Source organism: Capsella rubella, unplaced genomic scaffold (genome assembly GCF_000375325.1).
Source record: "Capsella rubella cultivar Monte Gargano unplaced genomic scaffold, Caprub1_0 scaffold_7, whole genome shotgun sequence".
Classification (NCBI taxonomy): Eukaryota; Viridiplantae; Streptophyta; class Magnoliopsida; order Brassicales; family Brassicaceae; genus Capsella; species Capsella rubella.
In genome coordinates, this window is record NW_006238917.1 from 16,305,080 (window position 1) to 16,330,295 (window position 25,216).

At 32.3% G+C, this 25,216-nt stretch overlaps 5 protein-coding genes and 1 long non-coding RNA gene across 15 annotated transcripts; 1 reads left to right on the top strand and 5 right to left on the bottom strand.

The window, feature by feature from the left end:
* Positions 1-1,231: 1,231 nt before the first annotated feature.
* On the bottom strand, positions 1,232-2,053 carry LOC17878888 (transcription factor MYB105). The gene is made up of 3 exons (XM_006282429.2): positions 2,024-2,053; positions 1,577-1,730; positions 1,232-1,485 (listed from the first exon to the last, which is right to left on the bottom strand). Exons 1-3 carry the CDS (start codon positions 2,051-2,053, stop codon positions 1,232-1,234), a joined length of 438 nt encoding a protein of 145 aa, XP_006282491.2.
* Positions 2,054-4,376: 2,323 nt separating this feature from the next.
* LOC17878014 (beta-glucuronosyltransferase GlcAT14A) lies at positions 4,377-6,791 on the bottom strand. The gene is made up of 4 exons (XM_006285908.2): positions 5,963-6,791; positions 5,805-5,880; positions 5,586-5,701; positions 4,377-5,246 (listed from the first exon to the last, which is right to left on the bottom strand). Exons 1-4 carry the CDS (start codon positions 6,591-6,593, stop codon positions 4,732-4,734), a joined length of 1,338 nt encoding a protein of 445 aa, XP_006285970.1. The 5' UTR covers positions 6,594-6,791; the 3' UTR covers positions 4,377-4,731.
* A 70-nt stretch (positions 6,792-6,861) lies between these two features.
* LOC17878433 (pentatricopeptide repeat-containing protein At5g39980, chloroplastic) lies at positions 6,862-9,041 on the bottom strand. The gene has a single exon (XM_006285994.2). The coding sequence runs from the start codon at positions 9,039-9,041 to the stop codon at positions 7,002-7,004; it is 2,040 nt and encodes a 679-aa protein (XP_006286056.1). The 3' UTR covers positions 6,862-7,001.
* A 241-nt stretch (positions 9,042-9,282) lies between these two features.
* Positions 9,283-14,742, bottom strand: LOC17880257 (HIPL1 protein). Of its 9 annotated transcripts, none has more exons than XM_023777983.1 (11): positions 14,591-14,742; positions 14,351-14,425; positions 14,226-14,267; positions 14,023-14,090; positions 12,351-13,924; positions 11,631-11,785; positions 10,752-11,514; positions 10,455-10,670; positions 10,194-10,372; positions 9,887-10,116; positions 9,283-9,797 (listed from the first exon to the last, which is right to left on the bottom strand). In XM_023777983.1, the coding sequence occupies exons 5-11, from the start codon at positions 12,382-12,384 to the stop codon at positions 9,377-9,379; spliced, it is 1,998 nt and encodes a 665-aa protein (XP_023633751.1). In that variant the 5' UTR covers positions 12,385-13,924; positions 14,023-14,090; positions 14,226-14,267; positions 14,351-14,425; positions 14,591-14,742; the 3' UTR covers positions 9,283-9,376. The 9 variants fall into 9 exon arrangements, with proteins under 9 accessions (XP_023633751.1, XP_023633748.1, XP_023633749.1 ...); XM_023777980.1 differs by having other exon boundaries at positions 14,023-14,106; XM_023777981.1 differs by having other exon boundaries at positions 14,023-14,149.
* A 918-nt stretch (positions 14,743-15,660) lies between these two features.
* LOC111829279 lies at positions 15,661-16,722 on the bottom strand. 2 transcript variants are annotated; one of them, XR_002832763.1, is made up of 4 exons: positions 16,616-16,722; positions 16,115-16,176; positions 15,872-15,915; positions 15,669-15,775 (listed from the first exon to the last, which is right to left on the bottom strand). It is a non-coding gene; the product is annotated as an uncharacterized LOC111829279 (long non-coding RNA). The 2 variants fall into 2 exon arrangements; XR_002832762.1 differs by having other exon boundaries at positions 15,661-15,915.
* Positions 16,723-21,967: 5,245 nt separating this feature from the next.
* On the top strand, positions 21,968-22,318 carry LOC17878364 (polyubiquitin). Its single transcript, XM_006285102.1, has one exon. The coding sequence runs from the start codon at positions 21,968-21,970 to the stop codon at positions 22,316-22,318; it is 351 nt and encodes a 116-aa protein (XP_006285164.1).
* Positions 22,319-25,216: the final 2,898 nt, after the last annotated feature.

Here is a 25,216-nt window from a genome sequence, read left to right on the forward strand (position 1 = left end):
TTTTTTTTTTCATAATTCGTAACAAAACATGTTAATTATCTTGTTACCCAAACCACATGATACACATAAAAAAAAAACCTAATTCCATGAGTTAAGCTTTAAAACATACTTTAAAAATGAGTTTATAACTTTTTCCCATCAAAACTTTGTAAGAAATGGGAAGTTTTGAAAGGTAAGTTTTTCCAACATGAACACTTATTTTGATTAAAACGTTGAGAAGAAATTGAAAATTTTAGCTGAACAATCAATTACCCATAAATCTTAAGAACAAGGAGACACATATACTTATGAAAGACTAGTAAGGGTTAAGCTTGAGTGTGATTCATGTAAACGTAAAATACCTATCGAGTCTAGCAAAAAACATGTTTCTTTATTGAATTAGAAGCAAAAAATCAAAGATTACAGAATTTTTCTCGCTAGTTTGATGAACAATGTAGAGTTCTTAAGAATAATCAATTTTACTTTTAGGGTCTAATGTGAATAAAATTGCATATTCGTTCTTCGATCGAAAATCTCTTTTCCTGTGTTTCTAGTGATTTGATTTTTAGTTAGCTTATTTTTCCTAATTTCTTAGATATTTAGTTTATTTCCTTAAACTTGACTATAATTTTTTTTTCCATGCAAATCCTATCTTTTTGAGTGAGTTACTAAAATCCACATCTGTATCGAACTGATCTATAATATGACGACAAGACAAAAGAAGGATAAAAAAATTCAGAGATATTTAAAACACGATTATGTTTTTAAATTACTACTCTCTCCGTTTCAAATTACTTTTGTTTCTAGATAATTTCACATATATTAAAACACAATTAAATTTTATATTTTATTCCTAACGAATACACTATATAACTTGATATAAATAATAATAAACTAAAAATAGAGATAAAACTGGAAATTTTACAAAACATTTCCATTTAAAATCTAAAACAATAATTATTATGAAAAAAAATTATATTCTTAAAACGAACACTAAACTAAAATAGAGGGAATACCAAAAAAGAAAAAAAAAATAGTCATTCAAATCTTCTCGCAAAGTTCAAAAAAATATTACAAAACTTAATTCTATGATATATTTTTTAATTTAAACTCCTTTGACAAGTTTTTTTGGTTATTAGCTTTACATCATAGAGAAACAGAATCTTGAGTTTTCTTGCATGTAAAAATACAAACGTTGTTATGTTGATGTTTTTATAGAGTCTTCTTCATCAAAGGTATAAATAAGGTTCTATCACCCTTCTGCTTTGTCATTTGGGTCATGAGGAGAAGCACTTGATGGCTTCTTTAGTTCTCGTCTCATAAGTTTGTCAAACTGTTTATGCACTGCTCTATCTGTTCTTCCATGAAAACGCTTTGCGATCCTTGACCATTTGTTACCCAATTCTTTATGAGCTTTGAGTAGCTTTTCATTTTCCTCATCACTAAAAGCATCTTTGTTGATCTTTGGATCCAAATAGTTAAACCACCTTGATCTACAAGTCTTACCTTCAAACACACAAAAATCGAAGAAAATGATTTTTAGCTTTCCAATAGAACCTAAGATATCTCAAGAAAAATCAAGAAGCACATTTAGGACCTGTTCTTCCTTGCATTTGCTTTCCAATGTGACTCCATTTTTGAGGACCAGAAACAGCCACAAGCTCTCTGAGTTTCGAATCCTCTAAGGATGTCCAAAGTTTGCTTTGTCTATCCTTATTCTTCTCCTCTTCCCGGACCTCATTTAATGGTCTCTGCAAAATGGACGTAGTTTGGGAAACATGTTACATGCATGAAGTATCAAAATCTCAAATCCATACATACCAAAAAAATAACACATATATACGCACATGCAGCTTTTTTAGGTTTTAGCAAGTCAAAGTTATTGAGGTCATTGCATTACGTAATGCTTGAAAAAAAAAACTAGGGATGTAATAATCTGCTAATAGCAAAGGCCTATGGTAAAAAAAGAGAAGCATGCTAATCTGTTTAATCACATAATTAATGACCGAATATATAGAAATATATATAATATGTTAATTAATACCTTGTAGGTTGATGAAACAGACGACTCCATTGAATTGACACTCGATTCCCGGTTTGTTTTAGTTAGTTAGAAAGTGTGGTAACACAAATGTTTAAGAATAACAGAAGAAAAACTACTGATGTCTAGATATATGAATATATAGCTTTCATTTTACCATCCACCATTCAATAATATTAAATGCTCTAAAAGTTTTGACTGTATTGTTAGGCTCCTATTTTGATTTTCTACCATATTATGTTAGTGATAAGGTTTCAATATTAGTTTGACTAAAATTTTGGTAATTTTTTGAAGAAGAGTTGTTGAAAACAAAATCTTTGTTTGACTATGGTTTCAATTTAAGTTAATATAGTAATATACTTAATTCTAAATTATTTTTCAAATTTAGAATAAAATTATACTATTCATTATAGTATTTGACTATTAAAATTATATATTAAAGCTGATATGATTTAGATCACGAGAATGTTATATTTAAAATTTAGTTTATTATATAGTGGAAGTATATTTTGTACATATAACAAAAATGTTTCCTGTAAAATAGAATTTATTTTAGACAGTGATAAGAAAAAACATTTTTCTCAAAATTCGTAACAAAATATGTTAAATAAAAAGATCTTGTAACCCAAACTACATGATATACAAAAATAGCTTCATACAAACAAAATCTAGCACTCTGAGTTAAACTTTAAAATATACATACGAAATGAGTTTAATTCTAACATGTTTTTCCACCAAAACATTTCTTCTTTTATTATTATAAACTTTGAAAATTAAGCACCGTGTCCATTTTTTGTGTTGGATCATTAAAATTCAAAACGTAGAGAAGAAATTGAAATCTTTAGCTGAACATAAGAATAATCCCCCATAAATCTTAAGATATACGTATGAAGCTTGAGTGTTATTCATGTATACGTAAAACCCCGTACAACTAATTTGAGTAGACAACTAATTTAAGTAGACTTGGTATTACAGAATTTTTCTAGAACAAATTTTTCTTTATTGAATTAGAAGCACAAATTTGAATATTACAGAATTTTTCTAGAACAATGTAAGATTTCTTTAGTATTCTATATTCTACCTAAGTCAATTTCTTTACAGAACAATGTCAATTTTAGGACCTAAGTCTTTAATTTGTGTAAAATTGCATATCCGTTCTTAGATCGAAGAATTCCCTATTTATATGAAAATGTAGTCGGTTCGGGATATGATTTTTTTTTCTTTTTTTTTTCGAGTGAGTTCATTTTTAGTTAACTCTTTTTTCCATTTCTCAGGTTTTTAAGTTTATTTCTTAAATTTGATCATTTTTGTAAAATTATGTAAATTGGTACGATGTCAAACTTATCGAACTTTTCGATTTATTAGCCAATTTTGCTGTTTGTCCTGTTTATTCTAATCATTCTTAGTTTAAGCTGCATTAGATGGAGTGGGTTGGATAATTGGAGGGAGCAACCCCATTCCAAAAATTCATAATAGAGAGTTATCAAATTAAATAAGGATCCAAATTTGATTGTTTTAGCAATGATGTACTGATCTCTTAATTAGCCAATAGACCTACTTGCATGAATCTGCTTCTTTTGTCTTAAGCTGTAAATCCGATCCGGTCATAGTAAGTTACTAAAATCCTCATATCAAATTGATATGTATAATAAGGCGACAATATATAAAGAAATTATCTATTTAATATTTTTTGGTTTTAAATTACTGTTCCTTCCGTTTCAAATTACTTATCTTTCTAGATAATTTCACATATCTTAGGATAACAATTTAGTTTTATGTTTTACCCCTAATGAATAAACTATTTAATTTGATACGGATAATAATAAGGTAGAAGGTAGACATAATACTGGAACTTTTAGAAATATCAACATTAAAAATCTAAAACGACATCTATAAAGAAACATAATTCTATTCTTAAAACGACAAACACAATTTTGTTATTCAAATCTTGTCATACATGTCAATAAAAAATTACAAAACTTTATTTTGGACGAGGAATTTAGGGGGGTGTATTGAACTGCATATTTTAGGAGATTTAGTGAGATTTTAATATTTTAGAATTTTGAGAGATTTGAGTGTAGGTTGTAGAATTTTGGGTTATTTGTTAAAGATTTTTAAAAGAAAATAACTTGTGATTTGGTGAGATTTGATTATTAATTCTAAGTGACATTAGGATACTTATTAGCTTTACATTGTTAAAGCTTATTATTTTTATTTTTACTAGTGCTGATTCTACCGTGGTTGCATACTTGCATATCTTGGGTTTAACTGTTGTTTGACTTGTTTCCTTTACTTTTAACTACAAAGTTGGAAATTTGTTCGAAAAAAAAACAATAGAAAAAAACAGAAGGTGCAATTTAGAGAACTTAGTGAACTTAGAAATTGTAAAAGAAAGAAACTACATTTTAAAACAATTATGCAGAGTACAAAATTTTCACATAGGGAACACTTAAAAATCTCAAAATTCCAATCTGATAATTTTGTGAAAATGTGAGAACTACAACACTACCTTGAAGGCATGTTGTGTGGAGCAACAAGACAAATACTTCCCACAGCCACAGCCACAGCCACAGCCATAGCCAAATTGTTCTGTATGTTCACTTATATTCTTGACTAACTGAGGGATTCTATCAGATCCTAAATCACATCTAATCCCAATAATCAAGGCTGCTACATTCAATCTCTATGATGGCATTCTCTAGCTGTTCATATCACTTGCACTGTTTCGGTCGGAAATTCTCAGTGGATAGTAACCAAGTGACCAGATTCTCAAGCCGTTTAGCGCCTGGACCAGGCCTGATAACACCAGTGTCACCAATAACATCACAAGGGTCACTCCCATTTTCACGGCTTCCAATGCACCAACCACCAGGTGTAGCCATCCCAGTACCTCTGTTAAGCAGCTCATCATCAATCTTATCAAGGACAGGATCTTCTCTTCTGAATTTTCTTGCAAACGGGGCATTGCTATTTACCATTTTAGTCATGTCTGCAAGCGTGAGATGGTGTGGATGTTGCTTAGGCGGATTGTCCCACGATATGTAGTGCAGGTCGCTATTTACTGTTGTGTTTCTGAATTCCTCAGCGTTGCAGAGAACAGTGTGAAAATATCCTTCTGGAGAAGAGAGAAAATTCGAGTAATACATTAAGACAGTACGAGGTAGATTATCCCAACCCCAAATACAGTAGTCGATAAATGGCCGTGATAACGCCATCCAAGCAGAGCCTGTTTCCAATAATCAAATATTAGTTAAAGAGAATCTGAAATCGAAACAATGCAACACGCATTGTCTCTGAAAAAACAAAAAGTCTCCCCAACAATCAAAGGCAACACGCATCACCAACTTAATAGTATCATGCACAGATCTCAGCAAAGGTTCTGAATAAGATGAAAGTTTTTCCTAAGCAGTCTATGTTCAACCAGTGAGAAATGTAGCACATCTGAGAAACACCGAAACTAAACAACCAAAACAATCAATCAAGCGTACAAATTGCTCAGAGATTATAAAGTTTTGCCTAGTATTACATAGTCTTGAACTTTTAAGTCTCAGAGATCAAAGCACACCTGTGAAGAGCTTGAATGCTGTTGGAATACTTCGTCTTTGAGTAACCCAAAAAACATCAGATTTCTTGTTCAAATACAGTCCAGGATCTATAATCACCGGTTTAGCTCTTTGTGATCTGAAACAACCAAATCAAAACAACTCCAAAATAAGTTACTATACAAAAATAACAGAGAGAGAGAGAGAGACACAAAAAAAACTCTAAACTCTAATTCTCTTACGCTTTCCATCCAATGTTACTCGTATGATCAATGAAGTTCAAATCCCGCGGCAAATGCGAAAAGATATGCAACAAATCTGATACAAAAAAAGGTCAAACCTTTAGTGAAAGAAACCACAGTTCATAAACCAAAGTTCCAATTTTTATCAGAAACCTCACCATCTTGAGTCACTAGAGGATAATCTGATGAGCTAAGATTAATAAACCAATCCCAATCAGCTCCTTCCCTAAGCAAAATCGCAGCAGCGTGAAGTGTATTCGCAACCATGGTTGGTCCACGATACGTGACAAGATTAGCTTTCTCAATCATATGAACATTCATAAACCTCGCAAACAAAGTCGAGTTTTTGATGTATCCATGGAGCTCCTCTCTCTCCTCATTCGAAGACGCTCTGTCTAAATGAACAACATACCGATTATTCGGATGGTAAAGAGCCAAAAGAGTTCGCCGGAGAGATTTGCCATCACCGGCGGATCCAGAAACCAAGTAAGCAAAACGAGGAGACGAAGGGAGTGATGAGACTTGTTGAGGTTTGATCTTAGATTCAACGAAAGCTGATGAACCAGATCCGGATAACAAAACGGGTCGGGTAAAAGGAAGGAACCGGGTTGGTGAAGTTAGGGTTGTGAGGAAGAGTAAGAACAAAGCGAAGATTGAACCAATCAAAAGAGGGAAAAAAATCCATCTCCTTTCTGAGAAAGAAGACACAACATTGTGATGATTATGATGATGATGATGATGATTCTGATGATGTCTCACATTTGAGTAATAGCTTCTCAATTTCTTCATCGAATCCCAAAAAAAAAATAAGACAGAGAGGTCAATTCAAAGTTGACATCTTTTTTTCCCTCACTGTTTTCTCGGATTACAAAAACCCCATTTTTTATAATAAAAACTGAAACTTTGGATATGTTTCTGCAAATTAGGGTTGTTTTGGTTTCTGGGTCAATGAGAGATTGAAGAAGAAGAAGAAGAAATAAACGTTACTAAAGAGAAGAGAAGATTGAAGAACTGAGACAAATGGGATTATTAGGAAATAACGAAATAGAGAGTAAGATTTACTGGTCAAGCGCATTTAAATCAGATCAGATCTTAGTAGGTATGAAATTATTACAAGGAAATTAAAAAAAAAAAAAAAAAAAGATCTGGAATCTATGTGATGGGCCAATAAAAAGCCCATTAACAAATAAGTCAACGTTAAGAAAACGGTTTTAAGATGCCTCGTTCTCTCATTCGATTCATGACTCTTGAAGCATCGTTTAGTTTATCTGCTCTCTCATACAAAGCAGCCACAACCAAATGCAACTCCTTGCTATTGACATTAGGCTCAGATTCCAATCTCTGAAACAACGTTTCAACCATCTCAAAATCTTTCTTTGATGAGTATAGACTCAGCATTTGGAAATGAACTTCATCAGGGAATACACATCCTTCTTCTTGCATTTCTCTGTAAACCGTATCTGCTTTTTCGAACTCTCTTTGTTTCCCGTACGCGTTTAACACCATAGCTATCGCGTTTGAATCCGGAAAGTAGCCAGCGGTTCTCATTTTCTCAAAGACTTCGATGACGTTTACGTACCTTTGGTTTCTTGAGTAGAGATTGATCATACACCCAAATACTGATATGTCTTTTACCTCTCCAGATTCAAAAGCTTGACGGAAAACCCATGTCGCCTCTTCAGTTCTCCCGGCTTTAGCCAGAATGGTGATGGCGGTTTCCCGAGGGATATTATCCGGGAGTTTTAACTCGTGAAGCAGACGTTTAGCATGGCCCATTAGGCCAACTCTTTCATAAGCCACAATCATGGTTTGATACAGAACTTGATCGATTTCCACACCTGAGCTCCTCAGCTTCTGAAACAGAGTCGCAGCTCTGTCCAATTTCCCAGCTTTCCCCCATATTGATATAATAGTTGAGTAGGTAATGGCGTTAGGTTCAATTCCTCGGCTCTGCATCTCTCGAACAAGATTCGTGGCCTTTTCGTGCTCCATAGTTTTCCCATAAATCTTAATCATCGTGTTGTACGTAACAACGTTCTGTTCAATGTCTTTCCTCTGCATCAACCTGAAAAGATGAATTGCTTCACCGAAAAGCTCAGCCTCTCCGTAAACACGAAGGATGGTATTGTAGCTAACAACATTTGGTTCGATATCCATTTTCCTCAAACTCCAAAACAACCTATCAGCTTCTTTAACCATGTCAAGCTGACCATAAACATCAATCATTATATTACAAGTCGTGAGATCCAACGGACAATTCACCTCTTTCATCTCTGCGAAAACCGATAACGCTTCTAAAAACTTCTGGTTCTCTACATAAACACTCAAAAGAGTGGAGTAACTAACTGTATTTGGCAAGACACCAGCTTCGGTCATCTCCTTTATAAGTAACCGTGCCTCTCTAAACAATTTGGCCTTTCCATAAACATTGATCATCGAATTATACGCAACAAGATCAGGAGTAATACCAGACTTCTTCAACCTCGAGAAAATTGAAATAGCCTTTGAATAATCACACAGCCTCCTAGAAAGCTCAATGAGATTGCTATACAAAACAAGGTCACCAGAAACACGGTCTTGCTCCATCTTTTGAAGCCAAGACAAAGCCGAATCAAACATACCCTCTTTCCCAAACGAAGTAATTAGCGTCGAATAAGTATACCTATCAGGCGCAAGAGCTCTCTGACGCATTTCGTCGAACAGTCCGTGTGCAATATCAAACTGCTTAGCTCTCAACACATTTCGAAGAACTACATTGTAGGCATAAACCGAAGGTGTGTATTTAGCTTCCTCATGAACCCAATCGAGCAACGCCAATGATCTCTGCCAATCATTTTCTCGAGAAAGAAGCGAAACCATGAACCGTATAGACAACTGTCCGTCTTTGTAAGAAGAAAGCAGAGAAAAAAGCTCTTTTTCGTTCTGGGTCTGGTGAATTGAAGCTAAAAGCTCGTCCATATCGACGTCGTGATCGAGAAAAGCAGATCTTTGATACCTCCGATGTTTCCTCAACGTCGTTGAGGAGTTCTTCTTCTCCGGTTGTTGTTTTGTCCATACCTTTTTGGTTTGTGAAGATGATGATGATGAAGAAGCAGAGACTGTGAAGATGAGATTGCGTTGTCTAGCTCCGGGAATGGTGGAGAAGGGTATGGAAGTGTAAATACGAGGTCTGGTTAAGGGTAACAATGGAAGAGAAAGTGATGGCGAAGAAGATGAAGCAATGATATCTATGTACATCTTTACAACATTGGATTTTACAAAATCTTTTCAAAAACAAAGAGTTAATATATAATCTAGTCGTTAGGTTGAACCGGAACAAACCGAACCAATAGAACCGATTATTACAAAATCAGATAATCTCATGAAGCTCCCAACATCGATGTCACGTGTCCACTGAGGAACTAACTCTGTTTGGTGTTTTGTTTTCAATAGTGAGATGGATACAAAGATAGTTTTTTTCTCATTTAAACTTTAAAGAAGCTTTACGAACCAGAGTTTGTTGATATTGCTGGCTAAAAAGTAATTGGTGTCGCAACAAATTTTGGATCTTTAAAAAATGTTCATTTCTTTCTCTACATTACAACCAAAAGAAAACACAAATTAGCTAGGAGATTTATAACAAGAGTACATATGTTGTTTAGTAGTCTTTTAGACGACGAGGGAGACGGTGGAGAACGATCAGGCTGTTGTGAAGGAGGTAAGGACGTTGTGTTTTCAAGAGAGCAATGGAAGTTACAGCGGCTCGGGCGAACGATTCTGTAAACACCAGTGCTTGCAAGTAAGTAGACGTCTTTATTGTTGTCTTGTCCAAAAGAGAACACAAAGCCAAGTGATGGTGATGAAGAAACAGAGGGCTCTGTTTCAGATGAGCAAGGGAGTGGTGAATCTGAAGCGCATTGTAACGGAATATGAGATCTCGTGAAGTTTCCACTACCAACTGGAGTTTCAGTCCCACCCCAAATGACTCCGGCGTATAAGTCTGCAAAGAGATAACTAAAAACACACAAAACAAACGTAATCACAAACAGAGGAATGGTTCTTGATTTGACAATGAGGAGAAGAAGAGGAATGAGTCAACGTACGTTCCATACAAACATGGATTGGTGGAGGAACGGTAAAAGTATCCGCCAGTTATTGAGGCTGATCCTTCTGAATGATTGTACATCATTACAGGGAAGATTGGATTTGCAATCTTTGTTGTTGAGTTGCTGATTTCAGGAGATCTCGAAGGAGTAAACGGCAAAGTTCCCTCGTAGTTATGCCAACCATAGTTTCCTCCTTTAGTGATCATATCAACTTCTTCATATTTGTCCTGCAAACTCAACATATAAGGAAATGTTCATTGCTTCATTTGAATGTGAAGACAGAACATAGAAATTGTCGTCATACCTCGCCAACATCTGCGCAAAGAAAATAAGATGGTCTCTCTGAATCAAAACTGCATCGCCATGGATTTCTAACTCCCATGGCCCATATCTCAGGAAGCAGATTCTTATCTTGAGAAAACGGATTGTCCTTTGGTATAGAATAGTTTCCCCATAGCTGAAACTTGCTTATGGCTTTTGTATCTGAAAACCAATAAAGAAACCAAAAATCAAATTCCATGTTCATTTGTTATGTATGCTTCTGCTGCATAGCATATATTATTACCAAGAACACTATTCACATCAAGTCTCATGATCTTCCCGAGCAACGATCTCTTGTTCTGTGCAAAGTTGTGTGGATCTCCTTTACTTCCTCCATCTCCCATCATGAAATACAAGTAACCATCTTTAGGTCCGAACAAGATCTGTCCACCGTGATGTGTTGTAAAAGGAAGACCCATTGTAAAGATTCTTCTTACCTCCACCGGTCTAACATAAGTCCCTGAAGTATATCAATAACGTTTCAGCAACATCAAATCTAAGAGAAAAAGAGCTATAAACGAAGGTGAGATATTTTTCATACCATTGGTAAAGAATTCTGATATGACACTATGGTATTGACATGGGTTTGCTCCATCATCAGAATCTAGGTTTGTTGGGTCACAGTCGATATCTGAGTTGCACGCGCATTTTCCAGAACATTCTGGCCACTTAGCTTTATCGCAGTTGAAAGATGCGAAGAATCTACCGTTTTTCAAGAAGTCTGGATGGAAAGCTATTCCCAAGAGACCAAGCTCAGCATCAAAGTGCACTTCTCGAGTAAGATCAAGAAACAGGTTAGATTCGTCTATTTTCAAAAGTTCTCCAGATCCTTCAGCTGGAACTGTCGCCAAGTATATCTTCCCGGGTTGATCAGACAGAAAGACGCGATTAGAACCATCGGGATGAGGTACCATGTTAAGATAAGACTCATTTCCAAGCTTCTCAAGACATATCCCTGAAGGAGATGGACCAGTAGCTTTTGAAATGTTAAACGAAACCGCCTGGCCATTGAAGCACACAGATGATTCATCTGAAGCTCCACCAAAAATCTTGCAGAAGTCATTGCTTGATTTCCATGTTTCGGATATTGTAGAAGTGTTGTTGCCTCCATCTCCAGCTTGAGATGCAAACGGAGTGTTGGTCACAGAAAGATTATTGCATTCATTCCAAAACCTGGCGCAGAAATCAACATCTGCCAGCGATTGTGCTGAGTTTTTAGAAGAAACTGTCGAGTTGCAGAGAACAGGAACTTGTCTAGATTCTGATTCAACACGGAAAAGCTCTGCTGCGAAAGGATCACACTTCTGCAACAAGATAAGAGGATCATCAAATCATGAACAGAACCATAGCATCCAAGCAATTTAATCACATAATGTTTCAGCATCAAAGGCTAAAAAAGATGAAACATTTGTGTGTTTACCGAGCAAAGTAATGATTTGAGAAGTAGAGAACAGCCCCCAGATACATTGACTGCTTTAAACTGTCTCTGCAACTTCAAGTCCTCCTTGGAGTTACAACATACACTTCCATCGAATTGACAAAAAGCAAGCGGTTGCTTCACACTAAACGGTGCAGCTGACCAAAAAAAACTCACAAAAGTCAGAAAAGAGATGACACAGAAAACACAAGCTTATCAATCTAACCTTTTAAGAGAAAAGAGAAAGAGCCACCTACTCAAATCATTACATAAAGGATGTGACAAGGATATGTTGGCAAGAAACAACACAAGGAAATAAAGAAACAGTGCAATTGAACAGAGAGAACCCATTCTTTTTTTTGAGTCTTGAGCAATATTTTCAGGATCTACACAAAGTATGTAATAAACTATGAGATTGAAATGAAAACTCTTACAGATTTCCACAGAAACGAAAACTCTTACCAGGAAATCAAAGAGAAGACCAAAGCTCCAGACAAGAACTGATAATATCTTTTTAAATAAAATGAGAGACTTTTTTTTTGTTTTCAGTTGAATCAGCAGACAAGTAGCAGAATCTATAATAAATCTAATATGCAAATTGGTTTTTTAACCAAATAAAATAATGTAGAATGAATTATTGGCGTCGAAACATGTGTTGACTAATAAAAGAAGATAAACTCAACTAAACAAACCTTTGATTCAGACTTGTGTCTTTCTCCATACCTTTAAACCCCAAAAAAGAACAGAACATCATCATCCATTTCAGGTAACCATGAAACTTAGAAACAGATCAAGCTCTGTGCAAACCAGATCAAGTGATCCAATGATAGTGTCAGAAGATCATTAAATCCTGAAGCATTGTTAGTAGTAGACAGAAGATCACTTCCTTTATTATATTCCTTTATTATATTTTGTTGTTGTGTTTGATAGGTTGCTTTAGTTGTAACGGTGCGTTTTTGTGTGGTCTGATCTCAGTTTAAAACTCTGCGTTTTAGGGTTTGGTCAACGCACTATTTTTTTATATTTCGATGCTGAAACGACCCACTAAATTGGAATGGCTAGTAGCAGAAAGAACGTACGTATTACGATCACTGCATCTTTTAATATTTATCAAGTAATTTTGGATCTTTTGTGTTTACAAAAATACGTCAGATCTTTTGTTATTTACCAACATGCCTCTAATCTTTGGATATTTAGCAAACTGTCTCATATTGTAATATATTTACCAATCTACTCTCTATCTTTTGATATTTATCTCATCATCCCTATATCTTTACATATTTACCAAAATGCCCCAAATCTTTTTTATTTATTAAATTACCCTAAATCTTTTGGTATTTACAGTAACATCCCATATCTTTTGATATTTACCGAATTACGCCATATCTTTTTGTATTTACTAATTACTACGGATCTTTCCGTATTTTCAAAATTATTCCAATTCTTTTTAACGGTGCAGAATAGTCCAAACTTTCAAAGTGTTTTGCATAAATAACTCCTACGTAATCTTTTGATATTTTTACTAATAAAGGTACCCAATATCTGATATTATTTTAACCAAAGGACCCACAAATATAATTTTGTGGAAACATAAACAAAATGGGATCCCTAAACATAATGATTGAACAATTTATTTACTTTTTATTAATCAAAAAAAAAATCTGTATTACAATTTACAACAATATTTACAATTCTCGCAGAAGGGAACAAAAAAATATAAATTAATGTATATTAAATCCCAACAACAATCATTAAGCAACAAGTATTCGAAAAGGTAAAACATGTTACATGTAATCATATAGTAATCAAACAATAAGCTTCTCGTGGTCATGGAATCATGTTACAAGTCGTTGTTGGGAATTTTTTCGTTTCTTTGTTTGCGTGTACGTGTACGTGGATGCTATGTTTATATGCGTGTGCGTGTACGTGTGCGTGTACGTGGGTGCTATATTGCTATGTTTGTGTGCGTCAGTGCGTGGATGTTATGTTTATATGCGTGTTCGTGAATGCTATATTGCTATGTTTGTATGCGACTATGCGTGGATTTTGTGCATGAGAGTTTCTTATTTGCGTGAGTTATTTTCGTGTCAATTGCTTTTCTCTTGTTTTTGTGTTTGGTGGTGTTGTATGTTTTCGTGAAGTTGTTTGCTGTAATTTCGATATTGTTTTTGTGATTTTTTTTTGACAAGATAGAAGAGACAGAAGGAGAGAGAAAATTTGACCTTACTCATCACTTACTCTTGGATCTCCAGATTCTTTGCGACATAAGGATGGATACATCTTGTTGGGTAGAAAATCTGAACAGAGCAAGCCATATCACTAATAGATCTATTAGACAAGAACAGAGTCTAAATACAAAACTGACTACATCCTCCAGCACAAAATAAACACTTACATGTTTGTAGATGTAGAGTGAGTGTTCCTAAGGAAAATTGGGCTGCTAGCTCATATCTTTAACCTGAACTAAGTAATTCAAAGTCTCCAGCAACAATTGACAAAAACAGTATGAAAAGCCATGAGAACTAAATGAGTAATGTAGGAACCAAAAATACAAATTAAATGTACGACAAAAGAACACGAAACATTGAAATAGATTACCTTAACATTTGCTATCTCATTTTGTGAAGCCTTTGAGCCTGTCTTTTGCATCTTGAAGTTGTCAGCCCAAAACATATATTCAACTAAAATAGAGAGAATACACACTAGGAAGCATAGAGAAGTACTAGGGCAGATGCATCGAGCTCCACTGTTCTCAAAATCTTTGCAGGTGAAGGATGGATACTTGCTAGGTAGTTAATCTGGACAGAATAAAGCATATCACTAATAGATATATTAGAGAAGACCATAAACTATAAACTATGACGAGCTCAACCTGCTAAACATGTTAAGTATTTGCAGAACAAGCCAGACCAGTCTCATTTTTGGAAAAGAGAGAGAGAGAGAGAGAGAACAAGAAACCTTACTTCTTATATGTTATTTTCCTGGTGAATGGATCTCCAGAAATTATGTATTATAGAACTTCAGGATCCACTGTCAAAGATTGACAACGTAGTATCAGATTCAATCGATGCTCGACGCCTCAATTCAGCAATCCGGGAAGCTTTACCAAATGGACCGTCCTAGGAGAGCAGAAGACAAATAGAATATTAAACCTTTTTATATACACCAACGACTTTAGAAATCAAGAATATGGAAAAGCGATAATAGAACATGAGTAGGTGTACCTCTTGTGAATCACTTTTATTGCTTTCATCTGCTTCAATACTTTAAATTAGATTTCAAATCTTGACTCCGTGACCTTTTCACCAAGCTATAGATTTCTTTCACCACTCTGCAAAACCCACAAACAAAACAGAGACTCCCAATAAGAACCTAAAAAGGAATTGACGAAAAGAAAACTCATAATAGCAGAGTCCAGTTTCCTATATATACCTTTGCGGATCTGCATTTTCTTGCTGCCTTTGTATTGATACCTGATAATGAAAAACCCAGTTCAAAGAAGCAAGAATTATGTGAGCTTTTCTTTGGATGCAAACACTGTCAACATCTCATGACAAACATTAATGCAAAGAAAGAGAGAGAGTGAGAGAGAGCTAACGTGCAACATTGCTTTCGAATTTGAATTCTGGAGAGGAAGAGAGACATTGCAAGTCTTAACTGCTTCAACATAATCAGCAAAATCAATAGAAGTCTCTCCCAAAACACCAGATTTTGTAGATCCCTGCAAAAACAAAAATAGCAACATCTTTAAGAAAGTAACCTCAGAGATCACTTTCAAAAAACTCAAAATTAAGTTTTATTTCTTCCTCACCGTAGTTGAGACAATAAAGTGGTAGATTCTCTGATTAACCTTGCCAGTCTTCACATCCTGAAGAAACTTAACCGTCTCGTACACCGGAGACTCCCACCGACAATGTCCGTCGATACCGTAGCCTTCTCTCCCTTCCCAGTCGATTTCCCAACATCTCCGGCAACTACAGAGATCGTTAATCCCTCTGCCTTTAACTGAGTCACCTGACCAACAATAACAAAAAAAAAAAAAAATCACACACAATGATGAATATAATGATCTCACTCTCACTGTTTCCTTCGGCTCAAGTTGAGTGGGTCGTGCTTTAGGGATGTTCCAACCAAAAAAACTACAGAAACTTAACATCAAAGAAAATGGATTATTTGACTAACTTAAGAGGTGTTGTTCTCTTCGAAAAACACATTCAGCAATCAAAAATTCAAATATGAGCTACCCGATTCAATAAACTGTTTTCAGTTTCTCTACAATGTATAAGTCCTGCAATTAACATTATGAAAGATTATTGAAACATAACCCACTAAGATTTTTCTAACAATATGAAAGAGCTTATCAACTGATGACAGTGAATACAAAACTAAGTCAAAAAACTAAAAAAAAAACACATCCAGACACATACACGCATAAATAAGGCAACACCCAAACACACATATATAAACTCACATCAATCATATAGTACCTGAATTTCGAGTTTTTGCAGAATCAGACGAGAACACTGCCAATTTAAAGATGCAACTCCTACTGATCAACATAAAGAAATAGATAGTCACGAGACAAATATAGTACTGAAACAAACACCCAATAGATCTGGTTATAATAATCACTATAGTTCTTAGTTCTGAATCTTGTAACCAACGATGAACAAAATCAACAACACGAAGAATCACCAAACTTTAAAATTCCCAAATCGCTAGGGTTTTCACAACATCAAAACCAATTTTTCATTATTTCCCCCAATAATCACTAACAGTTCTTAATCTTGATCTTGTAATCAACGGCGAACAAAAAAATAACACGAAAAACCAACAAAACTTTAAAAATCGGCTTCAAAATTTCCTAAACCGCTAGGGTTTTCTCAAAACGAAGATGATATTGTTTTTCCTTTTTCTGATTCTGAATCGCTTAAAGTAAAGAAAAATATAGATGAATCAAAATTAAAGTTGAGAAAATTGTATTATACCTGATCGTTCTCAAATGAGATAAGAAAGACGTACAACAAAGATATCAAAAATTGATTTTCTCCTTTCTTCTCCGTTTGTGTATCTCTCGTCTCTTCTCTTCTTTTCCTCTTCTTCTCTTCCTTTTTATCTCCTTTGGGCCTGTGTGCCATCTTAGGCTGTTGGTGGCCTTGTATGCTGGGTCTGTATACCTGCTGGGCTTTATTGCCTTGTAATTTTTTGTGGGCCTGTGTCCTTCTAAGGGCTTTGTGCCTTGTAAGGTGTTTTATTCTAATGGAAATTTAAAGTAAAATTTAAAAAAAAAAAAAAAAAAAAAAAAGATATCAAGATTAAACCTCATAAATAATTAAAGAAATAAATGCTAAATTATCAACTCATCAAATATAATTAGTTTATACCAATCCATATATACACGTTAAAATCAAAATCTCTCTCTCATTTATTTTTAATTTGTTTTTCAGAATTATAAAATGATCTTGGAATGTGTAACAATAATGCTTTAATCTTGTAAACTATTTTTATTTCATTTTAACGACCAATATATTTGTGGATATATATATATATATATATATATATCTTTCTTTTACTAACTCCCCACATGTCAAAAAAAATGATAATTAAAAAAAAATGAATTCATTTTGTAACAGGTGGAAAATAATTATTTGAATTCATTTTCTTTTTCAATTTTCCTCTCTCTCTCTCGCTGAAGAAGTCTTCTGACGAATCCTGAGAAAATTGGTTTCAACTTAATCTTCAAGTTAGGTTTGTATTTCGATCTCTCTGTATCGCTAATTTGCTTTTAGGATTCATAATTTGTGTTTCAATCATTTTTATTGTATTGATGTAATTAGGGTTTTGTGATTATGGTTTGATTCGGCTTGAAACCACTATAATCACTGGGCTTCTTTTTCTTCTTCCTCGTGTTGATCTTTTTCGTGTTTTCTTATTTAAGGTTTTCAGATTTTACCAACCGTTCTTATGTTGTACTGATTTAAAGCTGTTAGGTTTGATTCGTCACAAAAACTATTTCAAGGTTAGGATTCTTTAGAGTTTTCTAAACTCTAAGCGATTGGGTAAAATAATAAAATTAGCGATTTAGAGTTTAATTTTGTTGATGTGCAACTTCTTCATTTTGACAAAACACTAGCGATTAGGGCCAACACAAATTAAAATTTATGTTTTCACGTATTAAGTAAAAATATTGCATGTGTTAAAATTTATAAAATTATAATAATAACAAAAATATTAATTGAATATCATATTTTCTAATATAGATTAGGTCCCGTCTAGGGTTATTTATTATCAAAATAAATTAAAATTAAGATTAAAATTTTATTGTACGAATGTTATATCCAAAGTATTCAAAAAATATAATTTTTAAGTTAGTAAAATGTTTTTTGTTAAAAAAAAATTATTTATGTATCGTACATATTTAAAAATTGTTATTAAAACTGTTATTAAAAATTCATTATAAAAATATATTAATGTTAAATTATCAATCACCAAAAAAATTGTAAGCTATTCACCATTTTCATAATATTACTATTACAAAAGTTTTTCAAAAACTATATATTATACCCTAAACATGAGTATACCATTATCTTAAAAATGTTATTTTCTAACTTCTAGTTTTTTAAAAGCCTATTCTCGTATATTTTTTTACTTTGCAATTTATTGTATTTCTTAAACTTAATTAATTATTACAAAATTTGATGGTAAAGTTCTTACAAATTAACATCAATCCAAAAAAATGAGTTACAATGTCGTTGAGATAAACATTTAGAAAAAAATTTTAAATATGAAAGTATACAAAATTAGAAATTTGAAAAAACATATTTTAGAAATCATTATACTACGAATTATACTGACTGTTGTTATCCTTATTTTAAGTTAGTAATGTCACTATTTTAGTTCTCTTTTATTCATCCTCTTGTTTTGGCCAATGAGGTTGCACTATGACATATTAACTTTAAAGACGAAAAAAATACATATTACCTTTAGATATAAATTAAAATTAAACAAAATTTAAATATAAATTAAAAATTAAACAATTGTATAATATTAAAAAACATTTAATAAACACATTTATTTTTTAAAACCCATAATCTCGTTAATTCATTAATTGTACTATCTGAATCTTAATTCTCTTTTATAAATTGAAACAGATATATAACCTTGTATAAATTGTGTAATCGAAATTCTACTCCTTATTTATAAACCTAAATCGATATAAACCCTTGTTTAATTGTAAAATCTAAACCATAATCCTAATTTATAAATCCAGGCAATCATATAACATGTTAGTTGTAAAAACTAAACTTTAATCCTTCTTTATAAACTAAAATCGACATATAATCTTGTTTAATTATAAATATGAAAACCTAATCTCTTTGATAAACCCAAACCAACATAACTAAAAATTAGGTTTAATAATTTAATTATAAGTAAAAAGTTATGAGTATTTTTTTGTTGTAATTTTCTATTTTATCAATTTTCTTACAAAATATATGTGTCACATTCCGGCATCTAATATTTTACCTGACATATATCACAATCACGTGAGTTAATAACTCTGAAAACTAAGTTTTACATAATAAGAATTTCTGAATTAACATAAAAAATCCATTATAAGTAGGTATAATATTATATATATTACTTATGTAGAATTTTTTTATGATAGATTCATAAATTTAATTTTAAAATATTTTAATATATCTTTAATTTACACATGTCAATATCTTATCGATACAATTGACACATGTCACATTAATGACGAACTTATTTAGATTAACTTACTGAATAAAAATATTTAAATATTACAGAATATTCACGATAATGTAAATATTTTCTAATATTATCTAATAGTTGACTAACTTGTTGTATTTTTTTCTTTATCTGTTTATTTTTTTTATTCCTTAGACTTAATTTTTATAATTTTTATTATTAATTTTATTTTATAATTACTATCATTTTCCTTTAGGACTACTACTAAGTAATTGTTAAATTTTCTGAATTTTTATTTTCTTCTTTCTATTTTAAAATATTCTTTTTAAAACTAAATTATATAATATATTACCACTAATTATTTGACACGTGTCAACATCGTACCAATTCAATTAACACGTGTCACGATCTTGTTAATGACTAACTTTGAAAACCCAATTTTATATAAGATGGTTTTTTTTTTACAAAACTCTTATTTTTCCCATCTCTAATCCTCTAATTTATTTTATTTATGATTTGTTTTTCAGAATTATGAAATGATCTTAATCTTGTGGCTATAGATAATTCTTTTTTTTTGTAAACTGCTCACATGTGAAAACAAAACATGATAAGATAAACATGATAAGATAATTCTTATGGTCTTTACTTTGTATCAAATTGCCTCTCTGTTAAAGCAAAAAAACTTTTTAAGCGTTTAGGAGCTTCACTCTTCTCATTAAGCAAGTAAAGCCAAACTGCTCTTGAGAAATCATCCACTATTGTTAACAAATATCTTACACCTGAGTTATGAACGTATGATTTTGTTACGGTGGAAATTTAATTAAACTAGGGTAGTCTAACAATATAAATCAAAATATCTCTTTGTTAAAAAGTAAAATAAAACAATCAAAGTCTCTCTCCCTCGGTTCACTCTTCCAACGTTCATTTGTTTTTTTCCTCTCCCATTTCAAATCCATTATCGCTCTGATATGCTGAGAATCGAAACTATGAAGACATCTCTGATAGCGAAGATTGTTCACGGTGGTGGATCTAACGGATGAGAGCGTAACTCTGGAACTTTTTTAAGAATCGTTGCTTTAATATGTAATGCAAAAATACAAAATAAATGATATATACAACATACACTTGTTTAGAAAATATCATTGATTCAAGAGACATGTATTAGCAAAAGGATCATGTCTCTTACCTCTTAATTTTTTTTGTTTTTTTTAATCCGACCTTCTAACACCTAATTTCACCATATCTATTTTCATTGATACTACTTTGTTCAAAAAAACAACAATAACTATATATAATAAATTACAATATATAAAATTAATGTAAAATATATTTTGTCTCGAACATATCCAAGAGAAGTAATTTTGAAAATAAACTTCAAAAATATAACTTATTACTTAGAATATTAAGTTGGGGGCAGGGGCACATATTTCTTACGCGTGCATGCTAGATAATGAGTTTACTCCTATATATTACTTCTATAGCTATTGAAATACCTATATACACATTTTGATTTCTAATGTTAAGCAATAAGACTCGAATGGTCGAACATACTTTAGTGTAATAATAGACTAAAAATAGACTTGACTGTTTGTACTAAAAACGTGAATAGTCACATATTTTTTTAGGATTTGAAAACAAAACAAAATATTGGAAATTTTAGAAAGCATGTGCAAAATTAAGTCAAACTTAACTACTAAACATCGAAGTTGGGAAGAGATGTAACTTACACATGCAATAAATTTGGAGGTTTGGAATCATGTATAAGTATAAAATCATTGAAATAAAATTAAATTACAAACTATATGATGCGTTTATCTTTCATTAGTCCTTCTATTTTTTCTTTTTCTTATCCTTTCTAATGTTTACTTTCACATTTTTTTCCATCATATCTCCTATGTTAATTTTACATTTTTTTTGGTAGGATCTGTTAATTTTACATAAGCATAAAATAACTACAACATAAGATGAAAAACTGAAAACTCTAATATAAACTTTTATAATCGTTTTATTAGCAATTATATATAAGAATTGACACAGTTAGAGAATACCATGTATTTAAGAGACGTGTATTAGCGAAGTCGATCATATATGTTTTCTTCATTTTCTTTAGTATTGTGTCTTAGTTAGAGATTTGTTTCATCATTTCTAGTATCTGGCCTCTAATACGGTTAGGGTAAGATTATATAACATTTAGCAATGTATTATCATGATATTACCTCTCATTTTTATTAAATTTCTCATCATGACCTATATATCTATACATCGAAATTTATGTTTACTTATGATGCATCGTTATCCACTCAAAAGTAAAAACAAGAAAGCATATTTAAATTGGTCATAACCTCAAGAAAAAAGCATACCAGAAGATACGTTTAACAATATTAGACAAGAATGTGGCTTTAGTCTATAGTACTATATAGCACATTGTATTAACAAAATCCGATACCAAGATTTGGTTATAAATATAGCGTATATGTATAATATCTAAGTAGATAGAGTTATTTATATTTTGTTAAGATTGTTATCTTAACAAATCTTCCTTTAACCTAGTTGTTTCCTCCGTATAAAATACTGTGAAAAGAAGTGGAGACCCAAAAGATTCATAAAGAAGGGGACTCGAGTGGTGCAATATGCAGATTTCTATCAAAACAGTCGAAGGAAAGAGCATAAACCTAGACGTAGACGATAGCTCCGACACCATCGACCTAAAAATCCATGGACTGACCCGAGAAATGATCATTCGTTTGGATTCGGATCAAGTCCTTCGGATTTTTGTATTGACTCTAGCTGGGAAAGTATCAAACCTAGAAGTGGAAAAGAACGAGACCATTGAAAACGTCATGACCAAGATCCATGAAAAGGGAGGTCCACCAGTTGACAAGCAGAAGCTGATCTTTAAAGGCATACAACTTGAGAAAGGTCGCACCATGGCTTATTACAAAATCAAGACGGATTCAACCCTAGTCATAGTGCCACGCTAAATAATATGTCTCTCGCTCTTTTGTTTTTTTTCTAAATTTTCATTGTGTGTACTGATCTTTTCTGATAACCTTGTGGTGGTCAAGTTCCAAAACTTCCAATCTCAAGAAATCATAATAATTAATTCTAGAGATACAAAATAAATTCAATGAAACAAACTTTCTTCCTTAATCAAAAGATCAAAGTTTTGTGATACCAATTTAGGCAGAGTAAAGGATAACAAAGTCTAGTTATATATATATGAACACACCTTGAATCATGTGTCACAAAACCTAAAGCCAAAACTTTCTAATTAAGCACAATCATCAAGTTTATTTCTTACGCATGCAAGGTAGAGCCCTATTGAGTTTTTGCTTGGATAATCAAAGATTCAACAGAAGCAGCTAGCAGTTACCAAAACTTACTAATTTAGCAACATAACCCCAATAAAATTTCTGAAAATGTGCACACAAGAGGGGAAGCTTCTTTTAAATTAAATGGTGAGAACAATTCATGTGTACCCCTTGAATGTAATTATGTAAACTTGACTCAAGAAATTACATTGATGCAAAGTTACCTCTCATTGTTATGTGTTTTTTTTTCTATTTAAACAAGCTTGTATCAATATATTGATTCATCAGATTTATATTTGCTTCTGCTGAATCGTTATACATTAGAAAAGTGATCCAAACATTAACAAGAAAGCATTGTGAATTCTTATCATGAAAAGAAAAGCATATCTTAAGCATGAAGATACATATAACCAATAGACAAGAAAGCAGCTCTAATTTGGCCTTTTAGTAAAAAGCATTCATTCATATTGGTTACAAAATTTACAATCTGTATAGTACAAATGCTACTAGACAAAATAAAACTAATGCTTTACACTGTCTAACCCTTTAACTAAAGAAACTTTACTATATTCCAAAATTCCCACTGAAGTTATATAATAGTTTATTTACAACTCTATATAAGTCACTCCTGAATCCACACTCTTCTAACACAACAAATCAAAACAACAACAACAAAAAAAGAAACGAGAGAGAATATATAGTTAATAGAGCTCTGTGATCATATCAAAATGAACAGCCAAAAGGATAACAAAGAAGAGATCGGTCCGTCATATTACGATACAGCAAAGAAAGTCGTAGGCGTGGCCGGGGCCATTGTAGCATTCGCCGGTCTAGCCTTTTTGAGCTTGGCCTCGAGCTCGGAAGAGAAGGGACCGGAAGAGAAGATGATGAAGGCTCCTGGAGGGAATGGCTCTATCATTCCTAGGAACCCTTTCGAAGAAAACCCTAAAGACTTCTTCGCGCAGCAGCGTATTGATCGTCGTAATAGTAAGAATTGAAAATATCGTCTAGAAAACTATATAATATATGAAAATGTGTGTATCTTCAAAGACTTACCCCTCCGCACTTTGTATTATGTAACTTAATCAATAACGTCGCGTACGACATAAATGTATGTTGTTTATAATGATATCTATGTTATTTCTTGTTGTCTAGACACATATTTATATAGTAATTGGTTTTGCTATAATATCCTCATTGCAAAGGTTAGTAATGGGTTTCTCATGATGCACAATATTACTTGAGTTTCTCTATGTGCTCACTAATAAAATCCTAGCTATAGCTTCTTTATAGCTCTAACACAACATATACTTTAGAATACAATCCTAGCTATAGTTATAGCTTTATAATTAACATGTTGTCAATGGCAACATCAGTTTAGTCTTCAATAATTTGTAAAATGAATACTGAGAAACTAAATTAACGTTGTGGAACACTGCTTAAGGAAATATATATGGACAAATCCTCTACCAATTTGTTAGGGTTACAATTACAGCTTAAAAGTATTCACTAGTTTTGGTATGAAAAAATTAAAAGTATTCTAGAAATCGTTAATCAATTATCATTTATTTTTGTATTTTTGTTTGTGTTTTAGTGTATATATTTTTTCTAATTCCTATGTACATAGATTTAATTAAATTTATAATTAAATTTAACTTCACACATATATAGGTTTGATATGCATTCCATGACTTTATTTGTCTAATATTTTCATATATAATATATCATATATTGTTGAATGTTTTCGTCTTCGTAGTTATAAAGTTTTCTGACTAGTTATTATATCGTAGTTTAAGCTCTTTTTTTTTGTTTTGTTTTAGAGTATCATAGTTTCATAATATTTTCTTTAAAACACAAATACATTTTTTTTTGTTTTCGTAATACACTAATTTCATAATTTCATTACTTCACACATATTTTTTTTTTTGTTTAAAGTTTAAAAATAAATTTCTTCCCACATTAAAAATATGTAATTCTGGTTTAATTATTTTAGATAGATAAATAGTAATAAACTAGATTTTAACTCACGGTATACATCGCGGGACAAAACTTTTTGTTTTTAAATTTTAATTTTTTCTGTTATGCTGGAATTTGTCTATAAATTATTTAGATTGCATAATATCAAACTTAACTAAATAAATTTGATTAAAACATACCTTGTATTAAATTTTCTCCCAAAATCCTTGCAAAAATACTATATTACATCTATGGAAATTATTTCCAGGTTTGTCAAGCAGTTCTAATTGTTTTTGGATTTTTATAGTTGGCCCAAACCCGGTTAAGATAAGTCTCTCAAGAAAATTAAATTCCAATAGGTTACTTAAGCCTAAAAAAAGCATCATAATTCCTCGTTGGTCCAAGTAAACTAATAAAAAGATCATTTATTATATAAAATTATTTCCGTATACCTTAATTGTCGGCCTCACATTAGCAACCCTAGCTCTAAATCTCTCAGAAGAAGTTGGATCTTTGCGCGATTATGAACAACAACGAGGACAAAGGTAACAAAGATGAGAAGTGGAGATTGTTTTACAATATCGCAACTAAAGTCATAGCCATGATTGGAGC